This window comes from Strix uralensis, chromosome 1, assembly GCF_047716275.1.
Source record: "Strix uralensis isolate ZFMK-TIS-50842 chromosome 1, bStrUra1, whole genome shotgun sequence".
In the NCBI taxonomy this organism is placed as follows: domain Eukaryota; kingdom Metazoa; phylum Chordata; class Aves; order Strigiformes; family Strigidae; genus Strix; species Strix uralensis.
Window position 1 is genome coordinate 92,894,058 of NC_133972.1, and position 13,342 is coordinate 92,907,399.

The window sequence follows — 13,342 nt, forward strand, 5'->3', positions numbered from 1 at the left end:
ACATCTAATAGTCCTAATTATGTTCTGTTCATTAAACTGCATTAACAGAGCCAGCTGTTCCAGGAGCTTTGTTTATATTACCTACTTGTCTAATTGGATCAGTAAGGGTGCTTGCATTGGTGTATGGATTTGCTACCACTCTGTGGTAAAAGGGAACGAAACTATATTTTTCTTGTGAAAACATGCTACAGACTTTAAACTACAGTAAAAAAGATCACATGGACTTTCCTTAGAAAGAGCTATCACCCTTTTTCAAAGCTGAATTTGTTAAATAGGACTTATTCCTTAGAAAACTAGGGAGATTACTCAGTCCTCAGTGACCATAGGAGTAGCTGGTGTCAGTTTAAGCAGAAAATATTCTGTGGTGGTACAAAGTACTCAGAAAGCTCTAGATTAAAAAGCAAACAAGCAAAGGCAGACATGCAGGGGCACAGACAGTCAGGTCCAACACATGACCCTGGTGCTGTCAGCCTCCCAGTAGCCTGGAGCCAAGCTAATGCTCATTATCTCTTTGTCTTACCCTAGAATAACCCCAGCAATAAACTGGTGAACACCAACAGCACCGTCACAGCAACACATATCAAGAAGTTCACTTTTGTTTGCATGGCATTGTCCTTAACGGTAAGAAACCTTTGTTCAACTCTGGCTTTCATCTCAACCAGAAAATTCTCTTCTCTACCTAATGCTAAAAGCACTAGCAGTTCAAGAAAGGTGAGTTGTCTTTTCTTATGAAGCTCTGTTGCTTTTATCTGGAAGAGGGAGCGTGATCATAGTACTGGAGTACTAAGAAAATCAACTATCATTAACTTAACCTAGGTATCTTAAGGGCTAGAGTTATTTAATTCTCACTACTTTTCATTTCAACTCAGTCTCCATATGCAAGGAGATATCAGAGATCTGCTTTTTTTTTCTTTAACTTTTTTCTAATGAACAAAACTTCTGGTAACCAGCATGTCAGGAAAGTGAAAAACCGCATTTGTCTCGTGCAGTGGGATGCCAGGAGCAGAGCAGCTGGGGGCACCGGGGCAGCCCCAGCCCTGGACAGGCTGAGGCTGGGCTGGGACCTGGGCCCATGGGTGGGCCTCACTCAGTGGGGCCCATGGCTGGCCAGGGCAGGGCTGTGGGGAGATGGAGACCAGCCCTGCTGCAGCATTGCTGGGGCAGGGGCTGACGGCCCTAGGGGTCTGACATGGGGCCCGGGTCTGTGGGCAGGGTAGAGGGAGCCCTGAGGGCTGGGCAGGGACAGTCAGGGCCAGCAGCACCCTCAGGGCCATGACAGCTCCTCTCCTCATCACCTGCACTAGCAGGACAAAAGCCAAGGGGAACCTAGAAAATAAGTTTCTCAAAGAAAAAGTCCTTCCTCACACTAGAAAAGTAAGTGAGAAATGCTGCAATTGTCTTAGGAGGTGATAATCAGAGTCCTTAAATTGAATCTGTTGATATCGCAGGCAGGTTTTCTCTTTATCTCCAGTGCTGCATGCCTTCCATGGGGTAGCTGGCTGCTTTGTAACTCTCTTCTCCCCACGTTCACAAATTTACTGTGGAGTGGCGGAGGGCTGACATAATTTCTCTCTCACCTTCTTTTTAGTGTAGAGCTTTTTGACTGAGTCATACATGGCCTAAGCATGAAGGGAAACTCATTTACATCAACAGAAACCTTACAGTACATGAGCCTGCAGCATTTGTAACCATACCCACCCTCTTGTCCCAATCTGAGAAAATGGGATATGGTACTCCCTGTCTTATTCCACAGTTGAAAATGAAGCAACTCAATCCATCAGTAGTTGAATTAGGAGATTTCTTCTGCTCTTTGTTTCCTTTACTTTTTCCCTAAACAGCTACAGCTGGCCACTATCAAAGACAGGATTGCATAAGCCAATGTGGCATCTCTTCTGTCTATTAATTTCCTAGATTTAAGATTGAACTCTTCTTTCATGTGGCTTAGAGACCAGCAGCTCTTGCTCTAACTTGTATTTCCTACAGCGTGTAGGAAATTGGCCGTTGAATTGGCCACTGTCTGGAGACTTTCCGCAGCTCTCATGATAGCTACCATCACACACCTTGAGTTTTTCTTGTGTGCTGTGCCAAGCCACAGTTACATTCTCTACAGCTGGAGCCTCCCTTGAAGTCTGTCATTATTGTTAGAGACCCACGAAGGGGAAAGATTTCCTCCTTACAAATTGTTCTGAGAATACTATTTCAGTCTCAAGGCTTTCTCTGAACTATTTTCTTAACCCTTCTGGGCATTTATCAGCTTACTTGTTTCTGATAGATCATGAGATTCTCACATTACCATCACCATCCTCTGCAGGGTAATTTTTAATGACTGCAGTAGGCTTTTGTTTTGTAACTTTACAGGGTTTTTTTTCCAAAAGTTCTCCAGTTCTTTCATAAGCTCATCATGAGAGATGTGTCTGCACTGAAATACCAGAAACACTTTTGAGGTTCATAGCTTTTCCTGTCCTGTTTCTATTTTTGCCTACTAGTGACAGATTCTTAGGATTGCTTGTCAACAGAGAGAGCAGAAAAATAGACACATGAGCTCTAAAGACTTAGTTTGGTTTGAGGGCCTGAGCCTGCAAATGCTTCAGCACACAAGCTCAGTAGACATAGGTATGACTCAAGTTATTACATGCCACAGGTTCTAAGGAACTGGACTTCAAATTTGCCTCTGTTGCAGCCAGGTCAGACGGCCACTGTAGCTGAGCTCCCATCGCCATCGGTGATTGCTGTGTTTTTCTGGAGGGGCTCTACTGCAATGAATGACAGTCAGACTAGTGGCATCACTGTTGGTAACATCTTGTTCTTTGGGATCAGAGGAAAAGTGGGAAACAGGCTCCCAGGCTGACCAAAAGATCAAAGCAAGTCAAATACTTAGACATGCCATGTAAATACATTCTTCAGTGGATCATATACAGAAGGATTCCAGAAGATGGAAAGATAAAGGAAGGATTGAGTGCACCTTTACCAAGTTTGCTGATGACACCAAATTTTGTGGTATGGTCGACACGCTGCAGGGAAGGGATGCCATCCAGAGGGACCCTGACAGGCTGAGAGGTGGGACCTCATGAAGTTCAACAAGGCAAAGTGCAAAGTCCCGCACGTAGGTCAGGGCAATCCCAAGCACAAATACAGGCTGGGCAATGAGTGGATTGAGAGCAGCCCTGTGGAAAAGGACTTAGGGGTACCGGTGGATGGAAAACTGACTATGAGCCAGCAGTGTGTGTCTGCAGCCCAGAAAGCCAACCGTATCCTGGGCTGCATCAAGAGAAGTGTGGCCAACAGGTCGAGGGAGGTGATTCTGCCCCTTTACTCTGCTCTTGTGAGACCCCCACCTGGAGTACCGTGTCCAGCTCTGGGGCCCCTAATATAAGAAAGACATAGACTTTCTCAAAAGGGTCCAGAGGAGGCCACGAAAATGATCAGGGTGCTGGAGCACCTCCCCTATGAAGACAGGCTGAGAAAGTTGGGTTTGTTCAGCCTGGAGAAGAGAAGACTCTGGAGAGACCTTATACCAGCCTTCCAGTACTTAAGGGGGACCTACAGGAAAGATGGGGAGGGACTCTTTATCAGGGAGTGTAGTGGTAGGACAAGGGGTAATGGTTTTAAACTGAAAGAGGGTGGATTTAGATTAGATCTAAGGAAGATATTCTTTCCTGTGAGGGTGGTGAGACACTGGAACAGGTTGCCCAGAGCGGTTGTGGCTGCCCCCTCCCTGGAAGTGTTCAAGGCCAAGTTGGATGGGGCTTTGAGCAACATGATCCAGTGGAAGGTGTCCCTGCCCATGGCAGGGGGGTTGGAATTAGATGATCTTTAAGGTCCCTTCCAACCCAAACCATTCTGTGATTCTGTGATTGTATAAAGTCCAATGGAAAAAATAACAGCGAAACTTTTAGTATGAGCAGCAACCATGCAGGAAAGTACCCTCCCAGTGTAAAACCCTGAGAAACCTCCCAATCATTGAGGACATGGTATTTCATAGAGTTGGAAGAAAAATATCTTACCTCCTTCCACAGACCAGTCATGCCTGCACAAGAAGTAATGTAAACCTACTACTACAGCAGAAGCACTTTTTTCATCTTGTGTTGACAGAGGCAGTATTGGGTCAGAGGAAAAAAAAAAAAAAAAAAGACATAGTTTGTTAAGAAACATAACTTTGTTTTTATTTTAAATCTTCATGGAATCTGAAAGGCTGCACTTGAGCCTTCCCAGACTGACTGGACAGCATGCAAATGTGTTCCGCTGAGTGTGATCATAAGTACTGTCTCATGGCTTTGAAGCATCAGGCTGGTATTAAAGCTGCTTCTTCAAAAAATGGAAATTAGTTGTATTGCTTAGTGAAAAAATTGTAGACAAGCTGTAAGGCTGTAAGTAGAAGCTATTAGATTCCCAATATGTAAGAGAGGTGATGTGATTAGTTGTATTGATGTTTTGGTTGTAAGTAAGCAGTGACTCCTTCCAACAGTCCTGTTTTGTGGCTATGTAGCTGAATGTAAAATTTATATAGTAGAGGAGAGGAACTCAGCTGAAGAATTTTGCCCATACAGCTAGGAGACTGGTTCTGATTTTAGAAAATAAGGCATGCTTAGTAATTTACCTTCAGCTTAAAGAGTGTGCATAATGTTGCTTGCCATTACTTGTGACTTCATTGTCATTAGGCACTTTGGTAAAAAATGCTTCTTTTTGTATATAAGCAGAGATACTGCTCCAAATGCCAGTCTTACTGCCATTGCCAGATAAGGCTGTTGAAGAACTAAACATTTTGTTTCAATGCTAGACCTGTTTAGATGAACCTACAATTCAGCCCTGAGATCATTGCACAGTTGTAAACTAAGTGAAGACACAAGATTCCCCAGAAAGAAAACTGGTGTATTTGTAGCACACATCCCTTTGGTTGTGGGATGTGTCAGCCTCATTACAGTGCAGAAATCCCAAAATAATTTGTCTGGGTGCTAAATTACTGCACTTCTCCATCGCAGCAAAGGTTTGCTATGTCAGGGCAGAGCATTAGCTCGCTTGTGAGCTGTGTGTAGAGGGGCAAGCTGTGGAAGGAGTGAGCTACTCCAGGGAACCGTGCCTTACCCAGCAGGAGTAACAGCAAATAGGATGCACTTCAGCAAGGGTTTTTCTTAGAATAGTGGTGGATCTCTGAGATCAGACACCACAGTGATGAATTCAGGGGTTTTCCAAGGCAGACTGTAGGGCACAGCTACTGCCAAATTACCTTTTTCTTTTTTTTTTTTATTCTTTTTACTTCTGTCTCCATTTCCCACTTGAGCTCTTCCTTAAGTCTTCTGTAATGACACAGAAGTTGCAGTCAGTTCACATCCTTTTCGCCGGCTAATATTAGCTGCCGGCAGCTTATAGCGATTAGCGTTTGGTCATCTGCCTCTGAGCTGCAAGGCTTTCCAGGCTGATTTCATGTATCTGGCAGGTTAGTGCCTGCTATGTGAAAGTGATGAGCAGAGGGCTGCTTTGGGAGTGCACAAGCTCCTTCGCTGCACCTCCTGCTGCCCACTCCCTGTGGTGGTCACAGCCATGCCCTCATGCACACATCTATGTGCAAACCCTGTGCAAGTTGGTGAAGTCGGGTGCTGTGAACTGAAAGCAGGCCATCGATCGTGCAAGCAGCACTAGGGAAAGTGGGACATTTAACTTTCTGAGAGGCCTGGGAGTGGTGACATCTGTTCATGTCTCAGAGTCTACTTGGAAGGCAAGTGGTGTCTTACTTAACAAGAGCTGTGAGCATCTTCATTTAAGTCCCTTCCATTGGGGTGGAAGCATGGCTGGCTCTATGTGGCTGAAGCAAGATCACTGCATGAGCAGCATACAAGATGCTGGTCAGAGAAAGCAGTTTCTCAGAGACCACTGTGAAAACTCCCTAGCTCACTGTCACTAAAAAATGACCCAGAATAGTCTGTGCTTACTTGTTTGTTTATACCAGGGAAGGAGCAATCAGTTCTTACAGCAGCAGTTACTGGACTAGGCTGTTCAGTTCAGCTTCCTCTTAAAGCAGCCTCAGCTGGAACAGACCAGAGTGCTTTAGGGATACATTTCCAAACACCAGCCCCTGTTAGCTGCATGGTTCGAGTTAGCGAGTGTCAGCAAGACACGTGGCCAGTTTTATCTTCATATTTTTGAGTGCTCTATGTGTAACAACACAGGTTTTCCCTTACCAATAAGACAGGCTCAAGGTGCCAAGGGTGACATGCTGTGTGCACCACGCCACATTCATCTGTCTGTCACCAAGTTCATGTACAGCAGGAGAGCTGCACAGTACTCCTCAGTTTTAACATGTGTTCTATTATAAACAGCTCAAAGCTCTCTCCAGCTTTAAGTATTATGGCACCAGTGGTATTATAAAAAGAATGTCAATGGTGCTTTGCTTTTTTTTAAAATGGACATGTAGTTACAGACAAACAAGGAAAGTAGCAGTTGTCATGAATAAACAGACTGCTTAAGGGGAGAAGCTAATTGTGTAGAATGCTATCTTATATTTAATTAGTGGACACCGCTTAAGAAACAAAATCCAGAAGTTCAAGTTTGCCCTGTGATTTTTCATTCCTTTTTATTCCAAAAGGAAACTGAAAGATAGTGTGGAGGGAAATCTTTCACATTTACACTCGTGTGTCTGTAGTTTATGCAAGGCTTACAGATTTAATGTACTTAGGAGCAAGCAGCTGGTCAGTGTACTCGTTTATATGTTTGAGCCTGAGAATTGAATATGTGTGTGTCAATACATGTCAAAATGTCACCTGCTTTACAGTCAGGTTTGTCCATAATTGAGGAATCTAATGGTAGCTATAAAATGTTTCTAATAGTTTCTATATTATATATTAGGCAAATTTTTATACTCTATAATAAAATAATATTTTTTGGTAAATGGAATGCAATATTTAGATTCATATCTGAACTTGCTCTTTTGACATCTTGATTTCTAAGGGCTCCTGCTGATGAGCATCTGTAGTTTAAGGAGTTACTATTGGCAACTGTCTTGTTTCTTTTATTTGCTGGAAGTTACCAGCCCCTTAGGAAGAGCAGCACACAGGCATTGTGTCAGCTCTCTAGTGCTTACATCTTGTAGCACAGCAGCATAAGCTATCATCAGTTGGTAGTTACATTCATCTTATATATTGATGTATAGTGTATGTAATTATAAATATGTATCTGATAAGTATATAATCATACGCAGAGTGTAGTTATATATAAGTGGGGGTTTTTATATTATATTGTAACGATCAGAAGTTTTAAGCTGCGGCATTTAACATGTTCGCCTGTGCATCTCTTATTTCCCTGCAACCATGGGCAGAAAAGTGGGACAGACTGCTGGGGACCGTAGGCTCTTTAACTGATCTTGCACAATTCAATAGAGGGACCCCATCACAGTCTTAAAACAGCAGAGAGGGCTCCAGAGTCACAGGGTTTCTTTTGCTGGGTCCCTGTGATGGGATAATTCAGTTTCAGCCTGAAGAGGGGAGGAGGAATGTGTCCCATTTGATGACAGTTTACTGCAAGCCATCCCATCGTTTGCCTAATCCTCATTCATCATCTGCTTGGTTATCTTCTATAATGAAACATCAAGCACCTAAGAGATAAGAAGAAACCCCTGATAAAGAACAAGGAAGCCAGTGTAATGGTGAAAATTCTCTATATGAAAGAATTAAAGTACAGAATACAGGACTGGGTAGTTGCTGCTTTCTACTTAATTCTGTAAGAGCTAGAGCTAGTCACTGTGGAAGAGAAGCAGCTGTGTTTCATTCAGGCTGAGAAGCCTTGTCTGTTTAAAGGGCAACTCCAGATGCCCAAGCTTTTGTGCTCTGCTTTGGATTTTGTTATGCCAAACTTGGAACTGCCAAGTGGATACCATCTACCCACTCTCCTCTCCTGTTGATCAGCAAGGCTTCACCAGCCAGTGAAATGTACGCACTGGCAGATAAAATTGGAGCTTGTGTGAGTGAAGACAGAATATTCATACCACCTCAGTATATTATTGCAATAGCACTGCTTCATTAACATATTCCCTGATGCTATGCAAACATTTTATACTCAATAGGTTTTAATTTCCAGTTGAACTGAGCAAATCTTACTTCTCAGCCATCAGTCCAGCCACTGATTTTTCCCTTGAGGGGCACCAAAAACTATCCAGTTTTCAGTAGGCCCCTTTGCTCTCAAATTTTCAATCTCTAGTCTAATAAATATGTCATTTCGTATCACTTTCTGCATTTACCAATAAGGTCATTTTCCACATGATAAAGTATCCTGAGTAAAGCTCTTGCGTACATAAGACACTGATATATTTTATGCTTTCAGTTACTCTGTCCTGCTAAACAATGAGACATAAAGCAACTGTTGAGAAAGGACAGAAGTCAAAGAACTCTGCATCTCTGCAGCAAGACTGATTGCAGTCTTACTAGGTATCCTTAGCTTGCATTCAGGGTAATATGAATTAGGCTTGCATATTGAGAAATGCCAAGGAACATATTCCTGTTTCACTGATGAAACCTTTTGAAGGCAGAAGAAGAGTGTCCATAGCGTGAAATTACTGCACGCCGGTTCCCAGCTCTCACTGGGTGTCTGGAGTCCCACACAGGCTGACATGTAGCCATCATGAATGTACCTCATGAGTTGTGATACATACAGAAGTACACTTCGCTTTATTTCCGTCTTTGGAGACAAAACACCTCAAGGGTCTTATTTCAAGGCTAAGAGACAGTAAATCGCATTCAGGACCTGACAGATTAGCTTTAATTTTTAGATGCCTTAGGCACTTCAGTCAGTGTAGCCAGAGGGTGTGCAAAGAAGTATTTTAAAACAGAATTTGCCACAAGCGGTATATGTGAACATACTTTCACAAAAATGTCGTTGATTTTTTTCCCCTTTCCTAAAGAAAATGAGGTCAGTTAGCACTACTACGGTGAAATCAGTATTAGACTGTCAGGTTCCAAGAAAATACAGGAATTATAGAATTTATTTATGCCCTCACCTTTATGCATTTGAGCAAACAGAGTGAGAAGGTTTCCGTGTACACACTTGATTAAGTTTGGTAAAGATCAACCTAGAGTAGAGCAAAGTGATTTGCAATTTCTGACCAATGCAAGAGACTATCAAGGCTTTTACTCCATTATTCCTCCTTCACTCTCACTTTTTTGCCAATTATCTGCTGCCTCATCCCCATAGTTTCAAGTGATTCAGATGCTGGAAAGGGGAACAAGAAAAATACTGTTTCTATTTCCTTGTGACTGATGCTACAGTTTTCCTCTGTATTGAGAGAGGGTTGCTACCAGAGAAAATCACCCAGTTATTACAACTTGTATAGCTTTGGTAACTATACACATTCCAGGCTGCTGATGCTGGTTCTTTGCTCACAAGTTGAAGAAAGCATTTTCAGAACAAAGATGTGATTTCTGAGGCCCTTAGTTTAGGCATTCCTCTCTCTGTTTTACACCTAACCTGCATGCAGTGTTGAAACCTTCCCGCTTGCCCGAAGATGGCCCACCAGAGCCAAGCTGGGAATTGGGAAAGGGGAGGGACTGGACTCAGATGTGGTGAAACATGAGAATATTCAATGCTAAAGAGAGAGCCAAAGATGTAGTCTTTGTGCAGTGATGGTGCAGGAGAGCCCAACAGCTGAACAAGAAGTTACAAATGGACTGAAGTTAACAAAGCCTCATTTTTTCATGAATTTGTGACTCATGGTTGAGGGAATAGCATCAGGGTCTGAAAAGGACAAGCTGTACTTTTAACTGCTTTGGCCTTTCAGATACTCTACATCTTTCCTGCAAAAGGGGAATGCAATATGACACCCAGCTATAAAACTCATTAATCTCTTCTATCTTGAGGATTTGGCTACTGTAGCATTTCTACCTTACTAGGAGAAAGAGCTTAGCCACACTGTGGGAAACAGGATTCATCATGATGATTTCTTTCATGTAAACAATGAAATCTGTGAGTTTATCAGTGTTCATGTGCTCAAACCATAACATTGCATAGAGTAAGTTACTCTGTAGAAATCAGAAATTTGAATTGTGGATCAGAAAGGTAGCATGACTTCTGATGGCAATAATGCGCTTTAGTTTTTGAGATGCTTGTGTTTTAACAAACATGGCCAGGGACATGAGCTAGAGTTTTGCAGCCTTGTAGTTCCAGCACATCAGTTACCAGCTGCTGCACTAGAACTTATAACTGGAAGATTATTTAAGAACCAACTTTCTTAAAGTGGCTTGTGTTACTACATTAACTAGGGCAAGCCTTTCTTACTTTCTAAAGCTGAACAAGTTTATATGATTTTTGTATGGGTTTTTTGTTCATTTTTTAAGGAAGTTAAGTCTGACTGTGGAACTTTAGAGACTGAATAATAATTGACATTTCTCAATGTGCCACACAATATAAAATCATAGATTAATACTGCCTATCCTCATTCCCCTTCCACCAACTTTAAAGCAATCGTAATTGATAGTACCTTGTCCAGTTCATCCAGATTAAAGCACTAGTTCATCCTCCCCTGTTCAAGGTCATGCTTACAGTTGGAGATTCTCCCTGACTATCTCCTTTTCTGCTTGTGAGAATAATCAGTTGCCCCTGTTTAGTGAAGAGCTTCAGACTCGGAGTAGCTACTGCAGTGTATCTCTCCATTCCTGTACTTTGTTGCTTGCTTTCAGGAATACCTTTTTATAACAAAGAAGAGCTTAGGCATGGCTAGCAATTGGCTTTAAGAAACAGTACAAACTGTTTTCTTCAGAACCGAAGTACTGTATAGCATTATTTAGCCTTCCATGTAGTTTTTCCTCCCAAGTTTAAAGATAAATGAAGGGAAACGTGCATAGGAACTGTGTTCTGCTGCTACCATATATACCCGTGACATGCAGTGTCACAGGTCAAAAAGCAGCCAGAAGTTTAAGCCATTGCAGAGGCCACTGGATTTGTGTTCAAGGTTCATTTTTTCCCTATCTTTTATTGGCTGTCTTTATTTTACGTCTCTGCATTGCTTTATTACCAGAGGTTACAACTGGGCTTTGTTAGAGTCATGGGATAAGAGGACTGAGAGGCAGTAAAATCCACAGGAAGAAATGTCATGGCAAGAAACCTGTCCCTCTCAGAGGACACAACCCCAGCTGCCAACAGTGCCAGTATCGGAAATTCCCTGGGTGACTGAGTTCAGTGTTATTTCTCATGAGTATACAAAGAAAGGAAATAAAAAAAGAGGGATAGATTTCCCCCACACTCCCCAGTCTTATTCCATCAATGGCTTCATTGCAGCCTCATTGTATTAAGAAGATTTCACAAGGCCTGTCTAGGATATACACATTTTAAAAAACAGCATTAACTTTTAAGACTAAATCCACTTTCTTTTTACTTTACTGTCATACACTACATGAATGCCAAGGACAGCTTTTATAATAATAGCACCCATCCAGTGGATGAGTTTGTTTTCACTGCTTTGATTTTGCCTGTCTCTGAACTCCCAGATTGTTTTTTTTTAATCTTAAGGCTGCTGGCACAAAAATAACAATTGGAAAATTACATATTGGCAAACAACTGCTCAAGAAGCTTTTTACCTTTTCAAGGTCAGGTTCAGTTCCTGCTTCAGTAAAAATTATTTCAGACATGAGTGGAAGCATTCTTGCCTGCTCAGGAAGATGCTGGCCACCAGAGGCTGACTTTATGAAATCCTCACGAGGGCCTTGTCCCATCCGTGGTACTGCACTGAGCCTTTGTCCCAGAACAAAGGATTTCTGTTTGCTCTAGTGAGGTGGAGACTAATGTCTCCTTCATGATTGTTCAGGTTTCACACAAAGGGTCTATTCTGCATGAGTGGCTGGAGCAGCAGAAAAGGAAGGGTCAAAAATTGTCACTGCAGCATGTTTCTGCTCAGACTCTGTAATTGCAATAGGAAGCACAGGCTGCAGAAAACTTGGTATAGAAAAAAATGACTTAAGTTGTGAAGTCAACAATTTTCAGAGAGCCTAGGAATCTGCCAGCTTTGATTTATTTGAACTTTTTAAAAGTGGAGCTGTACCCAGTAAAACATCCTGCTTTCTGTAAAAAATAAAGCAGCATAATTCAATGGGGATATATAATGACTATCTTAAATTAATGACCCAACCCAGCCTGAAAATTATCACCTAAGTATTTTCAGCAGCAGCTGGGGGGAAAGCAGATGTGGCATCATGTTGATGCTATCAGAGAGTCAGTATATTGGGCAGCTGCTGGACCTAGATTTATTTCTGAAGAATGTCGTGCTCCGTCACTCTGAACTATAAGGAAAGCTGGGGAAGGTGCGGAGAGACTTAGATCTGTAGAAACCAATTATTTCAGAAGATGTGAAGCTAAGGAGTTTTCCCTCAGGCAGTTTTCCCTCTTTTGCTCCCCCTGCTGCTTGGCAAATTTTATGAAGGCTGGTTTCAGCTTTACACCACCCTTCGCAGAACACAAAGTTCACAGAAATCTATACTGACTTGCGTGCGCCTGAAGGATAATTGCTATAAGAGAATGTCCTTGTGATTCAAGTCATCAGCATTATGATAAACTGCTTTCAAATATGACTGCAGTCTGACATTTTACTGCACACAGATCCAAGGCTTTTTTGCTTCATAGGATCAGAGAATTGTTTGGGTTGGAAGGGCCTTAGGAGTTCATCAGGTCCAGCCTCTGACGCAGAGCAGGGTCAGCTGTGAAGTCAGGGCAGGTTCCTGTGCACTTTGGCTGGTCTGATCTTGAAAACCTTACATTTCCCACACAAGAAAAGAACCCCCTTTCTGCCCACTTCAGAATTCCAGGACACGTGAGCACATCATGATCTATTCCAACAGAGCGTCAGGCTGTGAGAACCTTCAATGCCTCCATTTGGACTGATCAAAACATTATTCTTTTTTTCATCTTAAAAGCTGTATATCAAAAACTCCTCAAAACTGGGGTGACTGTGCAAAGGCTAGTCTCTTACATGATTTGCAGCAAAGATAGCATAGGATTCTGCAGTTCCATTCCAGTGCGGGCCAGGCTGTGGTGTGCAGCAAGCCTCCATAGCAAGCCATTGATGCTGGCCTCTAGTGTTGTACCATACCCAGCAATTCCTCCACAGCTTCCAAAGAACTTTTTGATTATTTATAGCAGTGTGCTTAAAAAAAAACCAACCCCAAACCCTGAGCCTTTGAAGGCAACAGGTTTTTCACTTGGTTATTTTCATGTTAAACTCACATGTGATTTGCTATCAACAGGGCATAATGTCTTTATGATAAAACCTAGACTTTTTGATTTCTTGGTCCACAATAAAACACAAAATCCTTTATTTGTGTAAATTGATGTGTAGTTAGATCTCCTTCCTTCACAAGAACCCTGTTGAACA

The 13,342-nt window shown here is 42.3% G+C and overlaps 1 protein-coding gene across 5 annotated transcripts in view; it reads left to right on the forward strand.

Moving 5' to 3' along the window:
• Positions 1 to 13,342, forward strand: part of ANKH (ANKH inorganic pyrophosphate transport regulator) — a 110,488-nt gene that overhangs the window by 77,786 nt on the left and 19,360 nt on the right. For all 5 annotated transcript variants that reach the window (XM_074874037.1, XM_074874044.1, XM_074874051.1 and 2 more), the window contains one exon: positions 526 to 621. In XM_074874037.1, the coding sequence (XP_074730138.1) occupies positions 526 to 621 (96 nt within the window). The remainder of the gene's footprint in view (positions 1 to 525; positions 622 to 13,342) is intronic.